Source organism: Selaginella moellendorffii, unplaced genomic scaffold (assembly GCF_000143415.4).
Source record: "Selaginella moellendorffii unplaced genomic scaffold, v1.0 SELMOscaffold_24, whole genome shotgun sequence".
In the NCBI taxonomy this organism is placed as follows: Eukaryota; Viridiplantae; Streptophyta; class Lycopodiopsida; order Selaginellales; family Selaginellaceae; genus Selaginella; species Selaginella moellendorffii.
The window spans coordinates 1,742,393-1,764,455 of NW_003314285.1; the positions used below are offsets into that span (position 1 = coordinate 1,742,393).

The 22,063-nt window shown below is 48.2% G+C and overlaps 9 protein-coding genes across 10 annotated transcripts; 6 read left to right on the forward strand and 3 right to left on the reverse strand.

The window, feature by feature from the left end:
- Nucleotides 1–7: 7 nt before the first annotated feature.
- On the forward strand, nucleotides 8–583 carry LOC9657730 (photosystem II reaction center W protein, chloroplastic). Its single transcript, XM_002974278.2, has 2 exons — nucleotides 8–176; nucleotides 236–583. The coding sequence occupies exons 1-2, from the start codon at nucleotides 80–82 to the stop codon at nucleotides 529–531; spliced, it is 393 nt and encodes a 130-aa protein (XP_002974324.2). The 5' UTR covers nucleotides 8–79; the 3' UTR covers nucleotides 532–583.
- A 7-nt stretch (nucleotides 584–590) lies between these two features.
- On the forward strand, nucleotides 591–3,116 carry LOC9657731 (chloride channel protein CLC-e). Its single transcript, XM_024679316.1, has 7 exons — nucleotides 591–882; nucleotides 941–1,322; nucleotides 1,422–1,619; nucleotides 1,671–2,137; nucleotides 2,186–2,638; nucleotides 2,685–2,866; nucleotides 2,928–3,116. The coding sequence occupies exons 1-7, from the start codon at nucleotides 610–612 to the stop codon at nucleotides 2,962–2,964; spliced, it is 1,992 nt and encodes a 663-aa protein (XP_024535084.1). The 5' UTR covers nucleotides 591–609; the 3' UTR covers nucleotides 2,965–3,116.
- LOC9657732 lies at nucleotides 2,979–4,900 on the forward strand. The gene has a single exon (XM_002974280.3). It carries the CDS (start codon nucleotides 3,298–3,300, stop codon nucleotides 4,867–4,869), a length of 1,572 nt encoding a protein of 523 aa, XP_002974326.2. The 5' UTR covers nucleotides 2,979–3,297; the 3' UTR covers nucleotides 4,870–4,900.
- LOC9657733 (protein LYK5) lies at nucleotides 4,864–7,464 on the reverse strand. Of its 2 annotated transcripts, XM_024679315.1 has the most exons (2): nucleotides 7,100–7,464; nucleotides 4,864–7,048 (listed from the first exon to the last, which is right to left on the reverse strand). In XM_024679315.1, exon 2 carries the CDS (start codon nucleotides 7,039–7,041, stop codon nucleotides 4,957–4,959), a length of 2,085 nt encoding a protein of 694 aa, XP_024535083.1. In that variant the 5' UTR covers nucleotides 7,042–7,048; nucleotides 7,100–7,464; the 3' UTR covers nucleotides 4,864–4,956. The 2 variants fall into 2 exon arrangements, with proteins under 2 accessions (XP_024535083.1, XP_024535082.1); XM_024679314.1 differs by having other exon boundaries at nucleotides 4,864–7,464.
- A 1,045-nt stretch (nucleotides 7,465–8,509) lies between these two features.
- Nucleotides 8,510–11,018, reverse strand: LOC9636420 (protein indeterminate-domain 2). The gene is made up of 3 exons (XM_002974449.2): nucleotides 10,348–11,018; nucleotides 9,789–10,185; nucleotides 8,510–9,712 (listed from the first exon to the last, which is right to left on the reverse strand). Exons 1-3 carry the CDS (start codon nucleotides 10,778–10,780, stop codon nucleotides 8,662–8,664), a joined length of 1,881 nt encoding a protein of 626 aa, XP_002974495.2. The 5' UTR covers nucleotides 10,781–11,018; the 3' UTR covers nucleotides 8,510–8,661.
- Nucleotides 11,019–13,713: 2,695 nt separating this feature from the next.
- On the forward strand, nucleotides 13,714–15,384 carry LOC112347777 (pentatricopeptide repeat-containing protein At4g02750-like). The gene has a single exon (XM_024679145.1). It carries the CDS (start codon nucleotides 13,714–13,716, stop codon nucleotides 15,382–15,384), a length of 1,671 nt encoding a protein of 556 aa, XP_024534913.1.
- Nucleotides 15,385–15,464: 80 nt separating this feature from the next.
- On the forward strand, nucleotides 15,465–17,078 carry LOC112347778 (pentatricopeptide repeat-containing protein At4g02750-like). Its single transcript, XM_024679146.1, has one exon. It carries the CDS (start codon nucleotides 15,465–15,467, stop codon nucleotides 17,076–17,078), a length of 1,614 nt encoding a protein of 537 aa, XP_024534914.1.
- A 766-nt stretch (nucleotides 17,079–17,844) lies between these two features.
- LOC9636421 lies at nucleotides 17,845–18,725 on the reverse strand. The gene is made up of 2 exons (XM_024679311.1): nucleotides 18,491–18,725; nucleotides 17,845–18,418 (listed from the first exon to the last, which is right to left on the reverse strand). The coding sequence occupies exons 1-2, from the start codon at nucleotides 18,647–18,649 to the stop codon at nucleotides 17,918–17,920; spliced, it is 660 nt and encodes a 219-aa protein (XP_024535079.1). The 5' UTR covers nucleotides 18,650–18,725; the 3' UTR covers nucleotides 17,845–17,917.
- A 281-nt stretch (nucleotides 18,726–19,006) lies between these two features.
- On the forward strand, nucleotides 19,007–20,197 carry LOC9636422. The gene is made up of 3 exons (XM_024679285.1): nucleotides 19,007–19,046; nucleotides 19,110–19,187; nucleotides 19,648–20,197. Exons 1-3 carry the CDS (start codon nucleotides 19,014–19,016, stop codon nucleotides 20,155–20,157), a joined length of 621 nt encoding a protein of 206 aa, XP_024535053.1. The 5' UTR covers nucleotides 19,007–19,013; the 3' UTR covers nucleotides 20,158–20,197.
- The last annotated feature ends 1,866 nt before the right edge of the window (nucleotides 20,198–22,063 follow it).

A 22,063-nucleotide genomic window follows, 5' to 3' on the forward strand; every position in this document is an offset into this window, starting at 1 on the left:
CAGACCTAGACCGAAGCTAGTAACGAGATCCAAGCCTATTAACCGAGCTCACATTTGTGGTAGAGAGAGCGTCTGAGCTATGGCCGCCTCTACTCTCGCCGTGAGCACTGTGAGCGCTGGGGCATTCCTTGGCCAATCCGTTTCTGTGAATCGCGCCTCAGTGAAGCCAATCGTGGGTAAGTCGTTCGATGCTTAATTCGAGACTCCAATCCAATTCTATGGGAATTTTGCCCAGGATTGCCGGCATTGCGAGGCGGGAGGATCCTTTGCTCGGCCGAGAAGAAGGAATCCGCAGCATCTGGCATCGCTGCATCGTTTGCTACAGCGGCAGCTACCTTCGCCGCAGCTCATCCTGCTCTAGCTCTTGTGGATGAGAGATTATCGACAGAGGGCACTGGGCTTGGATTGGGAGTGAGCGATGGATCGCTAGCTTGGATTCTCGTCATCGTTCCTTTCGCGCTGTGGGGCTTCTTCTACAGTTTCTCTCAGACGCTCCCCAGTGGAGAGGACGATGGAGGATTGTCGCTGTAAAATCACTTGAATATCTTAAATGTAAAATCTAGCCCGCCATAATTTCAAGGTTTCTAGGGTTCTTCATTCTTTAGTGGAATGGCGATGGCGCTCCCGCATTGCGCCATGGTTGGGAGATCTATCTCTCCGCTAGTGAAGGTCAGGAAGGTCTCGATTTCCAGAAGAGTCACGGCGTGCGCTGTTGGGGAAGGAGAACGCGCAGCATTGAGGCAAGATCGCGATAGTTCGAATCGAAATGGAACAGTCTATGCTCGAGCCATGGATTCCATGCCTCCGGAGGGCTTTGCAGTGCTCATGTCCTGTGGCGTGGGGCTCTTGACTGGAATCGGCGTCGTAGCATTCAACTACACAGTAAGTGATCTTTCTTGGAGAATTTTTTCTCCCAAAATCTCAGTGTTTTTCTATCCAGGTGCACGAAATCCATGACATTGTGTGGCATGGAGTTCCTCGAGTGACGTGGTTTAGATCCCAGCCGCTTGCCGAAACTTGGAAGCAGATTATGATTGTGCCTGTGGGTGGTGGATTCGTTGTTGGTTTGATCAACTTCCTACAGTCCTGGATCGATCGGAGCGACTCCAAATTGTGGACAAAGGTACAAGCTCTTTCGAGGCCGCTCTTAAAAAGCGTAGCTGCTGCTGTGACTCTTGGCACGGCCAATTCACTGGGTCCAGAAGGCCCGAGTGTGGAGATCGGTGCATCGGTTGGTAATGGCATCGGCTCAGCGTTTAGAAGTAGCCGCGAGAGAACGCTAGCCCTCAAGGCTGCCGGATCTGCAGCAGGCATTTCATCTGGTAAAGTTCTTCATCACTTTTAAGTTGCTTGACATCTATACGTTCTTGTGAATTTTTGCAGGACTGTTGTGATTTATATACCTTTGTGGTATGCTGCAGGATTTAATGCAGCTGTAGCCGGGTGCTTCTTCGCTGTTGAATCCGTGCTAAAATCTTCACTTGCTGCTGATTCGGCTGGGTCTTTAACCACTGCCATGGTTATATTAAGTTCCGTTCTTGCCACCGTTGTTTCCCAAGCAGGACTTGGAAGCGATCCGGCTTTTAAGATTCCAAGTTATGACTTTCGATCTCCCGCAGGTATGTGACAAAAAACTTTTTTGGTGCAAGTTTGAACGGCATTCTGTGCAGAGCTCCCTTTGTATCTCGTGCTTGGTGTCATTTGTGGAGGTTTGTCGATCTCCTTGACAAAGTGTTCCGCAGCCGCTTCTTCTTTATTTGACAACCTGCAGAAATCAACAGGCATTCCTTCAGCGTTTTTGCCACCTCTTGGGGGATTATGTGTTGCAGTGATCGCTCTTGCGTACCCGGAAGTTCTCTACTGGGGTTTCGAGAACGTCGATGCAATATTAGAGTCAAGACCCTGGGCAAGAGGTCCGCCAGCTGATCTACTTTTCCAGATTGTCGCAGCAAAAGTGGTAGCTACATCTCTGTGCCGCGGTTCTAGACTCGTTGGAGGTTTTTATGCGCCTTCTCTCTTTATTGGAGCTTCTCTGGGGTCAGCTTATGGTAAACTAGCAGGATACATTATCAGCCACGCGAATCCTATGTATCATCTCGACGCTTTGGAAGTGGCTGCGCCGCAAGCATATGCGTTGGTAAGCTACGTTGTTTTATCAACGTATGTAACTTAAATTGCATCGCAGGTCGGAATGGCAGCAGTGCTTGCGGGAGTCTGTCAAGTGCCTTTTACATCTATTTTGCTGCTTTTTGAACTCACCCGTGACTACCGTATCATACTACCTCTCATGGCAGCGGTTGGTCTATCATCGTGGATTGCCTCGAGCTATATTAGCCAAGAAAAGTCTGGATCACTGGATGCGACGAGTTCAAAGGATGATAAGGAGGAACTTTGCTACGTTGAAGAGTCGTTATGCGTGACAGATGTTTCTGAAACCAAGCTGGCTAAGGAACTTCTCGTATCGGCTGCTGTTCGGGAGGACTACCTCGCAGTTACTCCAGATGCTAACGTTGAAGCCACGCTTTTTTCGATGCTTAGAGAGAAGAAATGGTGCGCGCTGGTCATTGGAAGCAACAAGTGTCTGGAAGGTATTCTTACTCTCGGAGACATCCAGGAAGAACTTCGAAAGCCTTCTGAGGTATGGACGGCAATATTTTCAGGCTGACATTGTCTTTCTTTCCCAGGTTCCTCAAAAGAAAGTATCTGATATCTGCAGGACGAACGTCGTTACTGCAAAGCTCCGTATGAATTTGGAAAGTGCTCAAAGGCTTCTAGCCAATCGTGGCTTGAGGCAGCTTCCTGTTTTATCAGAAGATGGACAGGTTGTTGGCATCATCGATCAAGATGCGATTAAGCTAGCTTGCAGGTAAGAAGTCTTTAAGGTTTTTTCATGACAAGGAATGCATGCTAACATAATTTTCTGCCAGGGTAGAGGCAACAAAGAAGCTTCTGCCTATGCAGTGAACTTGCTCTCACTCGAAGTTCTCGGAATGTTTTAACGGAAATGGTCGGCACGGGTTCCACTTCTTTTATATTTTTCAAGAACCGAGGCGTAATGCGACCTTATCTTATCAGCGGCGAGCCGTAACAGACATGGATTATGAAAATCCTTCGCACTCAGTGGGTCGTGGGCACGGACGGAAATTGCTAGAAAACTCGCACGTCTTGGGATCCTGGTGCGCTGCTTCAAGCCCCGGGGTTAAGCTTTTCCGCATGCTTCTTTGGATCGCCTCACTCGTGCTCTCGCTATGGCGCTCCAGGGCTTAAGAAGACGGCCCTGTTTCTTCTCCATGGCGGATGGGGCGGTCAGATCAAGCAGGTAAGCCAGTGAGGTATTTCAGGATGCATCACCACCAGCAGCAGCAACACGGTCGAAGATCATGTTGCCACGGTTTGAAGCTGTGGAGGATAGTGTGGAGCATACAGGTCCTTCTGGCAATGCTGGTGGTAACAGTCATGGCTACCAGCCTGGTGCGGCTCTACTTTATGGGTTTCTTCGGCAAGGACCATGCTCACTTCTTCAATCGTCCTTGGTCAACTCTGGGAGGGGACACTCAGCACATTGACAGGCAAGGGATGGTAGTGGGTAGTCCTCAGCTAGATTCACTAGTATCAAGTGTCAGCAGTCTCCAGGGGAAAGTAGGCAAGGCTATGGAGTCGATCCAGGAGAGCATGACTACGGGACAGGGAGAAAAATCGCCGGAGTGGCAGGAGCAGAGCAGGCTTCTGTTGGACGTTGCTGTCGCTCTTGACCAGGCCAAGTCACTCCTCATGCAGCTCAAAATCACTGGATGCGTGCAGCAGAGTACGGCAGCGTCCAAAGTCCAAGACAACAAAACCTCGAACTTGGAGTCTTCTAGCTTCGGCGTGGAGGAGATTAACAAGTACCTTCTTCCCAGGGAGCATAGGCTGGAGCCTGGAAAGAAAAACTTCATGGGAGGGAACGCAACGTTTCCGTCCGTCGGGCTGGCCTGTGCTACGTCGATGAAGGCAGAGCTGGAGCAGTACATGGACTACGACGTCGGAGATTACTGTCCGGATGATTGGACGCTGGGACAGAAGCTCTTGGTGCATGGATGCGATCCTCTTCCTCGAAGGAGATGCCTTGCCCGAGCACCGCAGTTATACCAGAAGCCACTAGCTGCAAATGAGTCGCTGTGGCGGATTCCGGACAGCCGAAACGTCCGATGGAACAACTACAAGTGCAAGAACTTTGAGTGTTTGGCTGGGAACAAACCAAAGAACGGCACTTCAAACTCCTCATCCAGCAAGGGCTTCTACAAGTGCTCCGAGTGCTTCGACCTCCTTGGATATGAGAAGTGGAGATGGGTGACGGTGAATCTAAGCACAAGCACGGCTGCGGACTTCCGGATCTCCGATGTTCTGGCGCTCAAGCCCGCGGGGGAAATCCGGATTGGAGTCGACTTTAGCGTTGGGACAGGGACGTTTGCTGCCAGGATGAAGGAGCACAACGTGACAATCATCTCGGCCACTCTAAACCTCGGTGCACCCTTCAACGAGATGATCGCCTTGCGTGGACTCGTCCCGCTCTATCTCTCCGTCAACCAGCGCCTTCCTTTCTTCGACAATACACTGGATATATTACATACGACGCTTTTTCTGGATGGCTGGATCGATCACATCCTACTGGACTATATTCTCTTCGACTGGGACCGTGTTCTTCGTCCGGGAGGTTTGCTTTGGATCGACCGTTTCTTCTGCCCGAAGCAAGACATTGATGACTATCTTTACTTCTTCCTCCAGCTGCACTACAAGAAGCATCTCTGGGTGGTTACTCCGAAGCTGGACAAAGATGGAAAAGAGCTCTTTTTCTCGGCCGTGCTAGAGAAACCGCCCAGGCCCTTTTGACATCCAAGTAAATCTCGGTCTATTTTACTTTTTCGCTTTTCATATGCGTTCTTTGTAGAACATACACACAGGCAAGACAGAGAACAGTTATCTCCCCTCCAGTGGAGCAGTATTATACCTCCTACTCAAAACTGCAGCTGTTTCCCACTCCAGGGAGCTCTCCAGCAGCTTGGAGAGCTTAAAAGTTACGTCTTTCGTATTGGGCCGCGCATCCGGATCAGCGTCCACACAGGATCTCGCCACCTCCACAAAGTTGAGAGCTATGTCCCAAGGGACCGCATTGTCCAAGATGGGATCAGCCCAGTGCTTGAGCTTCTCAATCTTCTCATCATTGTCGTCACCAGCAAACCCGTCGGTCAGCTTCACAAACGCGTCGGCCAAGTACTGCTTTTCCGAGCCGGTGCCCGTGCTGAGAATGGCCTCCCGTCCCGTGAAGAGCTCCAGCAGTACAACGCCGAAGGCATATACGTCCACTTTGGTGGTGACAAAACCATGCGTCAGGTACTCCGGAGACATATATCCCTGCGTTCCGGCAATGTGCTTGGTGAGAGCCGCATCGTTCACCAGTCTGGCCATCCCGAAGTTGGCAACTTTGGCACGCAGATTGGCGTCCAGCAATATGTTGCTGCTCTTCACGTCCTTGTGCACGAAGCTGGGCTTGGTGTAGTCGTGAATGTACTCGAGGCCCGTGGCAACGTCCATAGCTACCTGGAGTCTCGTGTTCCAGCTCAGGAAAGCCGAAGACACCGACGCCGAGCCCATGGGAGCGTTCTCTATCTTAGACATCGCAGTAGCGGCAGGGGTCCTGTTATGGAGGCAGCTGCTCAAGGAGCCATTGTCGGCATACTCGTAAACCAGGAACAGCTTGTCGTCACCGCTGCAAATTCCAATCAGCTTCACCAGGTTGCTGTGGTGGACTTTGCACAGGATTTTCAGCTCCTGGGACGTGGTTCCTCCCTTCATCTCCTTGATGGCAACCAGCTGCTTCCGGAGTATTCCCCGGTAAACAGAACCTTGGATGAGATGAGAAGCACTGAAGTTGTTTGTGGCGTCGCAGAGCTCCTCATACGAGAACACGACTGGCCTCTCCGAGTCGACGAGGCCATGCATCCCCGCAAGGAGAGGTGCGTGCGGAGACGGCTGCTCTTTCGACGGCTCGGCGTAGCTGCTGCTCACGGAGCTCCCAAACGCGCCAAAGTTGCGGTCATCCTTGCTGCCGCCGTGGCCATAGCTGGACTTCTGCAAGGACGCCTTCGTCACCTTTCTCGGCCTCCGCCTGTAGAAGATGACGAGCGCCAGGACGACGAGAAGAACCGCCGCTACGCAGGCCACTGCAATGCCAACGTACATCCCAGTGTTGCTGCCGGAAGACGACGAAGAGTCCGGAGAAGGAGAATTATTTGGGGGATTATTCGCGGGAGGCGGAGCCGCCGGCGAAAGCGTCTGGCGAGGCAGCGGTGGCGGGTCTTGGCTCGCCCTTAGCAGCAGTGTCGTGAAGGCTTGCAAGTTGGAGTCCTGGACAGCACTCCCGGACACCGTATTATCGGAAGCTAGCCGAGTCCGTGAAACGTTCCAGGCCCTGGCGATCCCGTCCAAGATCTCCCCCGGCCAGATGCTGTAAGTCACCAGCGACGTCACCCCCGCGGCGACTTGTGCGGAGCTCGGGCATGCGCAGCGGATGGGGAAGACTATCGAATCGCCAGGCTGCAAGTTCGTGGGAACCGCCAGTGGGTTTGCGCGCTCCACCGCCTGGTACGTCGTCAATCCTTGGAAGGTCCCGTTGGAGACGAGATAGAGCGTATCTCCTGACTGGATGATGTAGGTGGCGTTGAACTGGGAGCGTCCGGAGGCGCAGGAGCAGTTCAAGGGGATGAGGAGGACCTGGTCGGGGACGAGCGTCGCGGACTGGGCGATTTGCGAGGCCTCGGCGAGCTGCTCCACGCTCAATCGAAAGCGGAGGCCGACCGACTGGAGAGTGTCGCCCTGGAGAGCTCGGTACGCTGCGTAGGCCTGGCAGGAAGTGGAGTTACTGACGCAGCTATAGCCCTCTTGGTCGGATTCGATGTAGGCTTGCTGGGCATTCGCGGATGGATCGCTCCATAGCAGCAGGAGAACCAGCAAAGCGGTGGAGATCATCCCGAGCAGTGGCGATGGCGATCGCCGCAGCGGCATCGGAAATCTAGCCCCCGCGATCGCCATTGGAATGGGAAAAGATTTAGAAGTCACCCACCTATGTCATGCGGCTCGAGGCTAGCAGCGAATCTTCTTCCACGGAGCGTTCGTCCTAGGCGATGGCCGCCATAGCCAGTCCTTCCAATTAGCGAGACAGTGTTAAACGATCCAGTCAACTATGGCGATGCCACGCTGGCGGGGCTCCATTGGGTCGTACATGTGCCGGGGCTGACACGTAACGTCTCGAGCTTGACCGAACACCGAGTGGGATTTGGTGCCCCATTCAAGCACGGGTCAACACGGCGGGAAGTTTCGACAATTACAAGGGAAGATTTGGAGATGTGGTCGCAATTAAACAGTAATCTTTGTCAGATCTATTGGCTCCTCAATAGGATAATTTGGTTCTTGACAGCCATGTTTATGGTCTTATAATTGCCCAAAAAAATGCCACATTCCTATGTATTGCAATTGCCCCCAATGCAATGCCAGCAAATGCCACATTCAGGCAAATACTATCTCTCAATATACAATTTTTATTCCCCCAATGCAATGCCAGAAAATGCCACATTCAGGTAAATTATAATACGTCTTGCAATTTCCCAATGCGCTTAAGACTTTGATTCATTACATTTCCTGAAATATTCCACTAATACAGCAAATACCCAATGTGGGTATTACTTGAATGATTGTACTTGGTCTTCTACCGTACAAGATCCACATGCATGCATGCATGCGTGCATGAATGTGCTTTCTCTCTTCCCTCGTCTCGTCATGGCTCCATGATGACTATTATTGACCACGATACAAAGATGGCGCGGCCATGCATGGCTCTGGCGGTCCCTCCCATCCGACGGTACCAAATCGCCAGGAATCAATCTGCGTCCGTCGGTTTATGCCTGTCTTTGCGTGTCATCCATGTCCCTTATTCCTGCTGCACAAAGCTCGGCTCGGAAAAACTCTCTTTCCATTAAGAAAAGAAAGGGCTTTTCTCGTTCCGATTGATTCCTCTTTTGCCAGCGATGATCTCTCATCCGGCCTTGTTTATGCCTTTTTATTGAGCTTCTCACCAACGGGAGGTACAAAGGATTCTCCAAACTGCTAGTAAAAAAATTGTGATCTTGCAACGGTGTTCGAGGCATTGAGCAGAGCAACACAACACTGCACAGGCTTTGGCGGCAGTGCTGCCTCTTTTCTCCATTGTTTCTTTTGGTCATTGCCATCTTCTCGTGGATATTTTTTTTCCTCTTGATTGATTGACGCGGTGGTGGTGTTGTTTTCTTTCTTTTCTTTCGAATTGGCATCCGTAAGCCTCTGCATATCAAGCTGCAATCAGTGCAGATAAAGCACAGGAATCATTTTGTAGAAAAGCAAAAGGCGGGTGTACACACACGGCGCGCTGCAGCAGAGTAGTCACGAGATTGATAGATTACCTCCAATCGAACATGGGCTCCAACGAGACAATTGGCACTGCCCGAGAAAGAAAACACACTTAAAAGAACGTTGGTGAAATGGTCAACTCAAAATGCCTTGAAATGGCATTTGCTGGCAGCGCCACACTTGGCTAATCACAATGACATTTTCGAATCAAACACACACAAAAAGGTAAACCCGGTGATCTATCTAGACAACCCCAGATGCCAGAGTCGTGAGAGTAGCAGCGAATTCTTTGTGGGCTGCTCCAACTCCCAGGAAATCGTGCGTGAAAGTGGTGTCGACGCTGCTGGAGTTCGGGTTGAAACTCCCGTGTTGCTGCTGCTGGTGCGGCTGATGATGGTGATCGCTAAACATGACCATTTGATCCGTTAATCCATGGAACTGGTCACCACTGTTGAAACTTTTGGAATGCTCCACGCTGTTGGCGATGGTGCTTTCGTTCATTGCCGCTTGCCACAAGCTATAAGCCGCAGTCGTAGACGATGTGGAAGGAGACGACGAAGAGGAATCCAATCCTGCTGGCCTGGCCGCAGACAAGTTACTCGTCGTCGCTCCCATCTGCGAAGCCTTCAAAAGCAATGCCGTGGCTGACATAGCAGCCGTGGTACTGCCCGGGAAGTGTGAATGCGAGCACAAGAGCTGCGTGTTTGCTGCCGATGACAGCGAAATCAAGCTACTGTTGCTGTTGCTGCTGTTTAATCCTCGTTGGCTGCTCGCGAGCTCCGTTGCTGATGTTGTCATCGTACCACCGCTGCTACTGTTGCTGTTGCTGTTGTTGCTGACCGAGAGGATGGAAGTTAAGTAGCCACCACCACCACCACCGTGAACGTTGCCTGAATGCTGCTCAGCCACCAAGCTCTTCAAGAGCAGTAATTGTTGTTCTTCGTGATCGTGACACTCGAGCTGTTGCTGATCTTGCTTGCTTCCAGGCGCTGACGTCCAAAGTGACAGGCCGGTTGACGCAGTCGCCGGCCAGTGGTGACTCTCTGTAGTTTGAGGTGGTGACGAGTCCGATCCGATGCTCTTGGAGACGACCGAGTCGCACAAGCTCTCGTTGCCGCCGGCGGTGTTGTGATTGAGCAGGCTTTGCTGGGAGGAGAGGCAGCTTACGCCACTGGACGCGGCATCTGGCTGGGCTTGCTGGGCTTCTGCTTGCTGCTTCTGGGCCGCTGAGATTCGAGCACTCTCCTCGGCCAGAGCGTCACAGAAAGCTCGGTGTGTGATAAAGCTATCCCTCCTGTATGAACAGTTCGAGCGATTCATGATGTCAAGATCATGGAAGAAAATGGGATCATAGAAAACTGCATCCATACCTCGAGAACAAAGTGCCACAGTCGCAACGATATTCTCTCGTCCCACACGTCTTGCAGTGAGCCTTCCAGTCGGACTGGACGGCATACTTCTTGGAGCACTTGTCACACTTCCACTTCTTCTCGCCGTGCTTGCGGCAAAAGTGCTTCTTGATGCCCGTCAGGTCGCCCAGCGCTCGAGACGGGTCGTGGTGGACGCAGCTGGGCTCCGGGCACACATAGACGCGCTTGCGAACATCTTTGCTGCTTCGCTGCCGGAGCTTCCACGGCAAATTGTGGCCCCGACGGTGGAGCTGGAGGTTCTGGTCTCGCTGGAAGCCTTTGTTGCAAATCTCGCAGATAAATCTGTTGGTGGCCATCAAGGTCTTGGGAGACAAGGCGATTACCTCGGCCTCCGGATCTGGAAATAAGCCACACCCCACTGGAAGTTAGCACACCAACTTGGTGATGAATCGCTGCTGCAGTAAAAAGCTTTCTAAAGAACTTAGCATGGAAGAAAACTTTACGGGAAGAAAGAAAGTGGTGGAAGAAAAGGAGGAAACTTTCCGGCGAGAAAACTTACCAGGTGTTCCAGGGAGGCTTCGTTTTCTCTTGTAAGCAGCGGCAGCGGCGGCGGCCGAGGAAGCAGTAGCAGCAGCTTGGAGCGAAGCCACCATGAGATGCTGTTGATGGTGACGATGATTCGACTGATAAACATCACCGGGCGACGAATCACCAGCAGTGGAAGCCGAGGTTGTCAAATTGGAGAGGCACTCCACGTCCTGCCCGTGTTGATGCTTGTTGAGCTGCTGCAAGCCATGGTACTGCTGCTGCTGCTGGTAATCGTGATCCCTCGTCGAGGAGTGGAAGCCAGCACCACGAAAGTTGTAGCCCCGGCATGGCAAATTCGCAGCCTCCAGGCCGGGAGTTTGCCACCAAGAGGGATCTTGAGCAGCCGGGGACGCCATAGCTGGAGCTTGGTGATCGGGGACTAGAAGATTTTGGCAATGGAGCATCGACTCCGCGGCTATCGAGACGGTCGTTCTCTCAGGTGATATACCTCGGACGATCGAGGAGATCAAGCTCTCATAACAAGCAAGCTTTCATAACAAGAACAAGACAAGCAAGCGAGAAAGAAGAAGAAGAAGCACAGTGATGATTATGAAGAGCCACGGGAGAAGAATCCATAGCTTGGACGCTCCATTTGGCTCCGCCCTGGTTAAGATCCAGCGAAACAGCAGTGAAGGGGTCTTCTTCTACTTGTCCTCCACTGCCCACCTGTACGAAAACCGGCACATAAATTTGTGACCACGTCTTGGCCCAAAAAAACGGTACGAATCCCACCCTTGTCTTTGTCGCATCCGTTTTGGCCACCCTCGCTTTGGCTTGCAAACAAAGCAAACGGAGTTCTTCTCCCTGGCCTGGTAGAAAATCAGTTTTTTGGCTTAGAAAAGAGAGGAGAATTTCGATCAGGAGAATCGAATAGAATGTAGATGGTGGCCAAAACAAATTCTCCATTTTGATCTACAAAGTTGGCAAAACAAAATGGAGGAAGCGACACACAAACACGCACACACACAACGCATCGTTTTTTGTTGGTATTCTCATAGCCGAAGCACACGACAGGCCCGTCTTATTGCATTGGATTCCAGAAGAATTCAAGCGAGCGAGAAAATTTTGTCCTTTGTGTGTTTTTTTTTCTTTCCTTCTCTCTTGGTGGGTGTCATGGTCTCGTTTGTCTCTTCTCCAATCTCGCATCAATTGTCTCGTTCCGAATTTTATGATCGACGTGAAAAAATGTTGAAGTTTTTTTGAGCCATAATAATAGTAATTAATATCAATATAATAATCCAGGGTGTAATCAGCAATGTAATGATGGCCGTGCAATGTCAACGTTGCATCATTCAACAAACGCACATACAGCGGCAAAAAAAGAATTGCTCGCACTCATACACACGCAACCGCGGATGATTATAAAATGCCCACAATGCTTTCATAAAATAAGGAAAAAGATCAAATCGCCCAACGTTGAAAGTCAGACGGGGTGATGATCATGGGATCCCCAATTTTTTTGTTAGGAAATCCCTCTAGTGCCGTACGTTTGATCGAGACTTTGAGCAGCCATGATCACGGGGGGAGATTTGGCACTCGTTCAACGAACGATGATCAGCCCAATCTTCATTTTATTCTCCTGGTGCCACCCAAGTAAGTTCTTTTATATGCACTCTGGCGACGCTGGATGATCCCGATGCCAAATCTCCTCCCTCGCCTTTGAGAGGAATAAACTTTTCCTTGTTTTACATTGATTCCCTTGCTACAGAAAGGGAATATAACACTTTTCAATGCGCCACCCGTACAAGCAAGGTATGATACTAGTTGAGACTTGTATAACATATTTAATCTTCTAATTCACAAGTATACTAATGCATGGGCTAGATCTTGCCTCGAGAATCGCTTTAAGATGGTGGTGGTGGTGGCGCTGTGTGGCGGTGCTGTGGCAGAGAAGCACTTGTACCAAAAAAGAGAGAGTTCGGGTTTAGATAACTCGGACAAGTAGTGGTGACAACACAACAAGCGCTTCAACTCAAGAGACTTGGATGGAATCAATCGGCGTGAACAAGTATTTTAAAATGGCTCTTTGGCTGAATCGATCAAGGTCCAAAAGAAAACAAAGGAGAAAAAAAACCTCTCTAGTCAACGAAGGCTAAGGGCCCTGTTATAGTCAGCCACTGGCAAAATCTTGGAAACATTGCCATGCACAGAGAGCTATCTATATACCCTGCTTCGAAGCGAGATTCTCTCGTTTGTCTCCTTGTTGCTTGTCTGGTTTTGTATGTAGCGTTGGCTAAACCATATGAAATCCAAACATGTCCAGATCAAAGCTTTCTTTCGTGGTATTTTTTTTCTCTAATCCCGCCACCCCTTTAGATTGCGATCGCACTGTAGGAATTTGGGGCATTTTTGTTGCGAGCCAGCCAGTCGAGTGGTGCAAAACGAAAGGGACACTGTTCTTCAGCTTTAGGCCTTGTCTGTTTATGCCTAGGGAATTTCTCTCCGTAGCCAACTTACAAAAGAAGATACAAACACGAAAAAAAAAAAGAGGAGAGACAAGAGCTCGACAAAATAAGCCTCTTCCAAACAATATGATCTTAAATCTTGGCTCGAGGCCATTGTTTGCACGCACTCCGGGGTTTGATCACAATCTCAAGTGATCCTTCTCAGTTGAAGTTAATACGTGATCGAGAAAGACAAAAGGCGCAACCTGCCCACCCCTGTCTTTGTCTACATTCTCCCAAGCACACAAAAATCCATAAAAACTCGCGAATGGGACGACACAACAAGGCAAAGCTAGCAAGCAAGCAAGCAAGAAAACAAAGCTGGAAGTAAAGCGCAAGAACAAACAGACGGTATCCTTCTGGACAGCAAATGCCCGCTTATATGCAAATGCCCGCTTATGTGCTGTTTTAGATCTTTAGAACGCAACACTTCACTTGTTCTACTTCCATTCTCGGTCATCTAAAGCTAAGATTCCCCACTAGATATCCAGTCAAATAGATTCCTCCCAAGTACTTACTTGTCTTGATGGGGTTGTTTGACCAGTCAAACTATTACTTTCTCCTGGCATTTAAGCTGATTTACTTCCTGGATGGACCGTGGGGTCAGTCAGAGAATAGTCCACGATCACCATCATCATGACGTCTAAGGGGAGACAGCCCTAAATTATGAGACCTTGTCTGACCCAAGAGGTCCACACCTTCAGTACCCACAGTCAGTTCCATTCCTTCCAGTGACAGTGAGTATGAGTGGGCTGCCACTAACAACGTTAGTAGTAGTAGTAGTATAGTAGCATAGCTCCTGTATGTTTGCCCTACCACCTTCTCTATATCTATAAGTTAGCATAGTACTTAGTACTACCTTTTCTTTTAAAATGTAGAGAAATTATGGATGGATGGACACGAGAAGGGCGGAGTGTTTGCAGCTGATTAGATCTTGCAAGACGGTTCCAGCACTGCGTGATGTGCATTCGAGGATCACGGCTCTGGTGGATCCAGACGATGTGTTTGTGTGGAACAAGGTGGTGGACGTGTACGGGCGGTGTGGAAGCCCAGAGCTGGCACGGCAGACTTTCGATGGAATCCAGAACAAGGACTCTTTTTCGTGGGCGATTCTTCTCTCGGTCTATGCCCGGAACGGGCATGTGCACGACGCCGAGCTTGCATTTGATCAAATCCCCGCCAGGGACACGGTTTCGTGGAACTCCATGCTTTCTGCATATGCCCAAAGCAGGCAACTTGAAAGCTCGACGCTCTTTTTCTGCGAGATGCCAGAACACAACGTGGTGTCATGGAATCTAATGCTTAATCTCTATGCACAGCGTGGTTCCGTAGAATCCACGAAGAAATTATTTGATCAAGCCCCAGAAAGAAACTTAATCACATGGACTGCCATGCTCACTGCATATACTAGGAATGGGTATTTAGAAGAAGCAAAACATTTGTTTCATTCTATGCCGGAGCACGATCTTGTGTCTTGTACAGCTATGCTAGCAAGTTTTTCACATTTTTCTTGTTTAGAAGATGCTGAATCTCTTTTTGATAAAATGCCGGAGTTGGATCTAGTGTCTTGGACAGCCATGCTAACAGCATATGCCGGAGCAGGGCATCTTGCAAAAGCGGAGCAGATCTTTATCGACATGCCGCAGCAGAATCTTGTCTCGTGGACAGCTATGGTAGCAGCTTATGCGTCTGCCAGTAAACTTGAAAATGCTAAGAAGGTGTTCGAAAATATGCCAGAGAAAAACGTAATCTCATGGAACTCTCTCCTTGCAGCATATTCCCAAAACGGGCATATTGAAGAAGCAAAGCACACGTTCGATTCAATGCCAGTTCGGGACCTCATTGCGTGGAACTCCATACTGGGCTCTTACACGGGAATCGGAGACATCGAGTTTGCGGAAAGAATCTTCGCTCAGATGCCCGAGCGGGACTATGTCTCGTGGACATCTGTGTTGGGAATGTATGCCGAGAATGGTCAAATGGCCTTAGCGGAACAAATCTTCCATGGAATGCCCTTTCGAACCTTGATTTCTTGGAACAGCCTCTTGTCCGGGTATGCAAAGAATTCCCGTCTGAATCAAGCAAGGGGCCTCTTTGAAATGATGCCAGAGAGAAACTTGTTTACCTGGAATGCTTTTCTCGCAGCATTTGCTCAAAGCGGTCATCTTTCTCGCCAGGCGCTGGAGTTTTTCCACCAGCTCAAGACGATCGATCTTCCCGACTCCGTGTGCTTCGTATCGGCCCTGGTAGCTTGCAGTCGCTGCGGTGACATGGAACTCGCCAGATCGATCTTCGTGTCAATGGGCTTTGATTTTGGAATCCAGCAAATGATGCAGCACTACTCGTGCCTGGTGGATCTGCTCAGCCGATCTGGCCGAGTGAGGGACGCGCGCAGCGTCGTCGCGGAGATGCCCTTTGCGCCGCGCATGATGGATTGGCGCTGCCTGCTGGGCGCGTGCAAGAGCCACAAGGAGATAGAGACCGGATCTAGAGCGGCAGAGAAAGCGCTGGAAATTAACGCCCATCACGCGGCAGCCTATTTACTCGCAGTGGACATGCTCTAAGAGCCCAAAAAAGTCAACGTAAGTCAACGCAATACTTACGAAGTAAGTCCTCCTTGATACATTCGAATGCTTCCTCTAGAATGGGCATCGAGCTTCTCAAATCCGCCAAGAACTTGCCAATGCTCCAAGAGGCTCACTCTCGCCTCGAATCTCGTCTCGCCACCGATGTCTTCCTGTCCAACATTCTCATCCAAATGTATGGGAAGCACGGGAGTGCCGAGAATGCGCGCCTCGTCTTCGACCGCACCTATCCCAAGGACAAGTTCTCCTGGAATCTCATGCTCGCAGCTTACACCCGAAATGGGCTCCTCCGCGACGCCTCGGATCTCTTCGAGAGGATGCGAGACAAGGATCTCGTCTCGTGGAACACGCTTCTCTCGGCATATGCCCAGAGAGGGCTTCTCGAAAAAACCAAGCGCGTGTTTGATCTTATGCCGGAACGAGATCTCGTTTCGTGGACTGCTATGCTTACGTGCTACACCTGGAATGGTTTTCTTGAGGAATCTAAGAGTATCTTTGATGCGATGCCTGAAAGAGATCTTGTCTCATGGACTGCGATGCTCTCAACATATGCCCAAGACGGGTATTTGGAATACGCAGAGAAAGTCTTCAACGAGATGCGGGAGCACGATTTAGCATCGCTTAATGCAATGCTGTGTGCCTACTCACACAGTCTTCAGATCGATCAAGCAAAGTCCGTGTTTGATTCGATGCCGGAGTGTGATCTCGTTTCGTGGACTGCCATGCTTACTGCATATGCCCAAAACGGGCTTCTCGATCAGGCAAAGGAGGTGTTTGATAACATGATGGAGAAAAACTTGGTGTCGTGGAATGCAATTCTAGCAGCGTATTCGCAAAGAGGACATATGGAGGAGGCCAAAATGTTGCTGGATCAGATGCCGGAGCGGAACATGAGCTCCTACAACGTGATGCTTTACGGGTATGCTCAGAAAGGACATCTCGAGTTTACGAAACACCTCTTTGACACAATGGTCGATCGGGACTTAATCTCCTGGACAGTCATGATCTCCGCATACTCGCTCCAAGGCTACCTTGACGAAGCCAAGCATCTCTTCTACGGCTGGATGCAAGAGAGAGACTTGGTCGCGTGGAGCACAATGCTCACGGCCTATGTCGACAATGGACACCACGAACAAGGAAAGAAGGTGTTTGATGCAATGCCGGAGAGAAACGTCGTGCTGTGGAACTCAATGCTCGCGGCTTACTCCCACAAGGGAGAGTCGAGCTTGGCAATGCTCTTGTTTGAAACCATGAAACTCCTCGCGAGACCAGACGAGGTCTCGTTTATCTGCGTTTTCCTCGCGTGTAGCCATGCCGGTGACGTTCAATCCGGGTGGTCGATCTTTGTGTCAATGAGCATGGACTTTGGGATAAAGCCTGTGCGGCACCACTACAGTGGAATGGTGGACTTGCTGTCAAGATCCGGGAAGCTCGAGGATGCCGAGGAACTCATCTGGACAATGCCGTTCGTTCCCGGTGGACTGGACTGGAGATCCTTGCTGAGCGGGTGTAGGAGCTACAGAGACGACGAGAGAGCTGCCAAGGCGAGCAAGCAAGTGATGCAAATCGAGCCCGAGCACTCGGCGTCCTACATCCTGTTGTCAAACATGTTCTTGGTGAACAAACGCAGCAACCAGGTGAAAAGAAGGCTGCTCCTCGAGCTTGCCAGCTAGGAAATCGAAACTACTGGAACGACTGACGTAGAAACTCCATCAACCATCTTGCACGTCCGACAAAGGTTCGAAAGCGTTAAGCGTCCAAACGAGGACGTCCCAAACGAGGAGTGACTCAACACTCCACCATACTCCAAAGTCATCCAAGTCAGAGAGCTATGAGGCATTTCCTCGTTTTGTTTTGAAAGAGATGCTGCTTCCTGCGGGATTCTGGAGAAAAAGCGCATGGTACATCCACTTAGAACTGTGGTGGCGATCAAATAGGTTCACAGCATCGTGAAGGTAGACTAAGTTCTTTGACCATTTCTTTAGCCTTTTGGATGGTAGCACTCAGGACAATAAAAAGAAGAACCTCCTGGCTGTGGAGAATCGATAATGGCCTCTACTCGGATGGCCTCCACAGCCATCCTCCTCGCCGCCTTCCTCGCCTGAGGTTGCAATCCTGGAGCTCGCGACGGCATCACAATCACCACCAAGTTCATTGTCCTCCTTTCATGCTTCTTGTTCACGTTCCTTCGCTACCTTCAATCCATCCGGTTCGTCAACCATGTCGGCTTTTTTATCAACGTTCGCTCGAGGATCACTCCGGACTACGTTGCTGGCATCCTTGCTCCAAGATCGAACTTCTTCACCGCAAAAACCAGGGGATACTACTTCGCCTTCCCACTTTTGTTGTGGGTGTTTGGCCCGGTTCCTCTCGTGGTTGCCTGTGTAGTGCTCGTCCGGTGTCTCTGGTGTGAGGGAGAGCTCTAGACTGGCCAAGAAAGATTACGTTTTGACAAACACATTCTCTGTTTGACTCAGATGAACATTGGCTAAATGCGGGTAATAGATTTCTTTTACTTCATGTCAAGGTGGTACAGGAAAGGGATAATGACGAAGCACGCCATGGCGAGAGGAACCGGGCCCAGGATCCACAAAAGTAGTGGGATCGTAAAATAAAAGCTCCTCGATCCGGCTGCCTGGAAGTTGCAAGCCTTTTCGAACAGACTGGCGACGTATTCCGGCGTGACAAACTTGGAGAGGATCTCATCCCCGGGCGTGTTGATGAAGAAACTGACCTGGTTTAAGAACCTCACCGATTGCATGCAGCAAAAGAAGCAAACCATGAAACATCCCAGAAGCAAAGTCACCTTGATCGACATGGTCGTCTCATCCTGCTTGGTCTTGCCGCCACCGAAGCTCTCGAACACGGGCTTTCTGAGGCCGTAGCTATACGACGTGTTGATGAAGGCCACCGATCCGGAGCACAGGAGGATCGCCACCGACGCCCACAGGATGGATCCCATCATCGAGTTTCGCAAGCTTTGCACTGCAAGGACACTCTTCTTCTCAACATCCTGGCGTTTTCATGAAGTGGTAAATGTGATGTGCTCTTAAAAGAAACTGGCTAGAACTCGAGAGCTGCTTACCGCCATCATCGATCGAACCCACGCTCGTCGCCCGACATGGTTGGCCCCGATCACCGTGAGGAGCGGCTGCGTCTTGTAGATATAGAGAAAGTAGCCATGATACGTCGCGAGGGTTGCGAATCCAAGTGGAACCAGCCAGAGATCCCAGTCTTTGATCATGATCTGCGCTTGGAAAGTTGGATTTTGGCGAAAGGACAAGCCACTTTTCCCTTCGAACACCAAGACAACAATACACAAGGGTGTGCTGATCAAACGTTTTCAAAGCCTCCAAAAGTGAGCCACTCAGTGGACTGTGGTCGGACCCATGAAACAAAACAAGACTTTATTAAATGAAGCCAGATTCGATGCGCAATGCGCACATGTTGTTGGTTGACACGGCATTTTCTCAAGGTCAGCAAAACCATCGTGCTACGCGTCGCTCAGATTTTATTCTGTTTTATGTTTTAATAAACATTACTTTCCATTTCGTTATTGTAGGTTTAGAAGAACACTCATTTCTATCTTCCGCTGGGGATATTATCGAATGGCGGCGGCGTGGAAGCAGTTATATTTTGATGTCCTGCTGGTTCCTGCGGGATTGCTTCTGTTGTTGGCTTACCATGTCTTTTATTTCTACAAGGTGAGGAGGCATCCACTCAAAACGGTGGTGGGGGTCAATCACTTGGGAAGAACGGCCTGGGTTCACAGCATCATGAAGGTACTCCTCCTCTTGCCCTAAAATTCCAATCCCCTCCTTGCTTCTCCCGCTCTCTCTCACACTCTTTTTCGCATTCTCTCTTGTGTTTTCTTGTGTGTCGGTGGCGTGCGTGTTTTCGTTTTTGGAGGTGCTCTGGGAAGGAAATGAGATATCTTTTCCTAATGCAAAGCTTCGTGCTTGGATCCTGGATTGAATCATTTCATTTCCCAGTTGTGCTTGGCATTTCCGCGGCATTTCTGCCGTGTGTGGTGTGGGGTGTTTGCACTCGTCCTGCCCAAAAGACTTTGGTCAATGGGATGGAAGTATCGAAATGGTATATTGCTTTGTCGTACGCAGCAATCCTCGTGAAGCTTTTCTCTAGCAGTAGTTCCACCTTGTTTTCCGCTTTTGACTTTCGGGAAAAAGAAAAACCGTGCCTGGTATAAGATCACAAAGATTCGTGAAACGTGTGTGTGTGCAGGACAATGACAAGAAGAACATCCTGGCTGTCCAAACTCTCCGGAACTCGATCATGGCCTCGACCCTCATGGCCTCCACCGCCATCCTCCTCAGCTCCGGCCTCGCCGCATTTCTCAGCAGCAGCTACAGCGTCAAGCGGCCACTCCATGGATTCTCAAGTACCGTCACCGTCCTGGGAGCTCACGACGACATCACCATCGCCACCAAGTTCGTCGCGCTGCTTGCGTGCTTCCTCTTCTCCTTCATTTGCTACATGCAGTCCGTCCGCTTCACGAATCACGTCGGTTTCCTCATCAACACTCCTGTGACGAGTGACTCCAAGATCACTCCCGACTACGTTGCCGCAGTGCTTGCGCGGGGATCAAACTTTTACACGGTCGGGACGAGGGGGTACTACTTTGCGTTCCCGCTGCTGCTGTGGCTGTTTGGTCCCATCCCTGTTGTGGTGGCCTGTCTCTTGCTTGTCCCGTTTCTCTACCGACTTGACTTGGTGACAGATGATCAGTGCTAACTTGAAACTCAACTGGTAAACCCCTCGTTTACCAATATTTTATTATAATGACTTGTAAGAAAAAAATAAAATGATTAATTAATGCAACAATAAATTTCCCATGCATTTATTTTTATTTTTAAATTACATAATATGTTTAAAAAATTAAGAAATAATTATGTTATGTAGTTTTAAAGAATTGAATTACATTCTCCAAACTAAGGATTTAAAATGTGTAATATATGGATTCATTCTAAACTACAAAAGAAGTATTTTTCATAAAATTTAAAGTAGCATCAAATTAGCAAACTACAAATATATTATAAAAGATAAAAACATGGTGAATAATTATTAGTAATAATTGATTGATGCAATTATGATATATCTATTTCTTTTAAAATTATATTAAATATATAAATTAAAAATATTTTTTTAAAAACTTTTTTTAACTAACTTCCAAGACAAGAGGGACATAAATTTTACTTTAAACTTCTTAAAAACATTTATATTATATATGGGTTGTGATGACTAACAAAAAAAAAATTAAAATAAATGATAAAAATGTAAATAATGGAAAACATAAAAGAAATTTTGAAGAATAAATCATCTTATATTTATTAAAGATTTATTAAAATTTGATATATCAATTTTTTATTATAGATAAAAAATTATCTTCTAAAGTTTTAAAAAAATTTATAATTAATATGAAATAATACATACTTTTAAATTTTATAATTTAAATAAATTAATATATTTTTAGTTTTGAAAATATTTATTTTTAATCTTTCTGGAAAAGCAAATTAAGCTTAATTTTTAATGTTTTGAAACAGTAAAGTTCATAATGTTTAAATAGAATTAACTTTATGAGTGCATGAAATATAAAAATGAAATACAAAAATGTGTATATCAATTAATCCCAAGACCCTAGTTTATATAGTGGAGTGGGTGATCCAAATTAAAACCAATCCAATGCCTACCAAAATCCCATTATGTTAATATTAATATATAGCATTGTAGCTATACACTTGTACCTTATATTATCCACTCCTTTTGAAATGATGGAAGACCATTAAGGTTTTCTTATATATAAGTTAGGATTTAAAGGAACATCAGAAGGAGGTAACAATGGATTTGTAAGTGGTGTTAATTGTTTCTAATCTTTTTGTACAAAGTGTTTTAGCCGCTATATATGGATAATTTCTAGAAGATTGGCCTGCTAAACGTCATGCCAAACTTCATAAACTTGCAATCTAACTTGCCATAACACCTGATACGATCTTTTTCACTGAGCAAGAAGCCCTTTAGATAAACCATATATTGTAAAGTTGGGAAAACAAACAAACTAACATTAAGTGATCCACTTTGTCTTCCACAAGTGGACGATGATGGGAATTATAATGCCATTATTGTCCTACTTATATGCGGCCTAGGTTTTTGGTAGACTCTGCTCAAACAAGTGGAAAAATATTTATCAAATATTGATTTCATAACCTAGCATTAGCAGTATGTGGCAACTGTAAAGGTAAATCAAACTCTATTAGTAGTATTGGATCCATATAGAAGTTTATATGATGAAGCACTAATAAAACTCTACATCTCTGTGATATACGCATACCAAAGAGACAACAAATAACCATCATAATCCAAATGTTGAAAGTTCACGTACTTCGTGATCATGTCTTTGAAAGTTTGAATAAGCCATTCCACCAAATCGTTTAACTGTGGATAATAAACATTTGTGAAAGTGTGGCATATCCCTAACCAAGACGTTAGAACATGAAATGCCTTAGCTATAAATGTGGGACAATTATTCGAAAGAATTCGCTTTAGATAGGAATGCTGAAACATCATTCAATTGAGGAAGTATTTAATAGTAGTTCTAGATACACTAGCAAAAGCACTAACTTTCACTCAGCGAGTCAAGTAG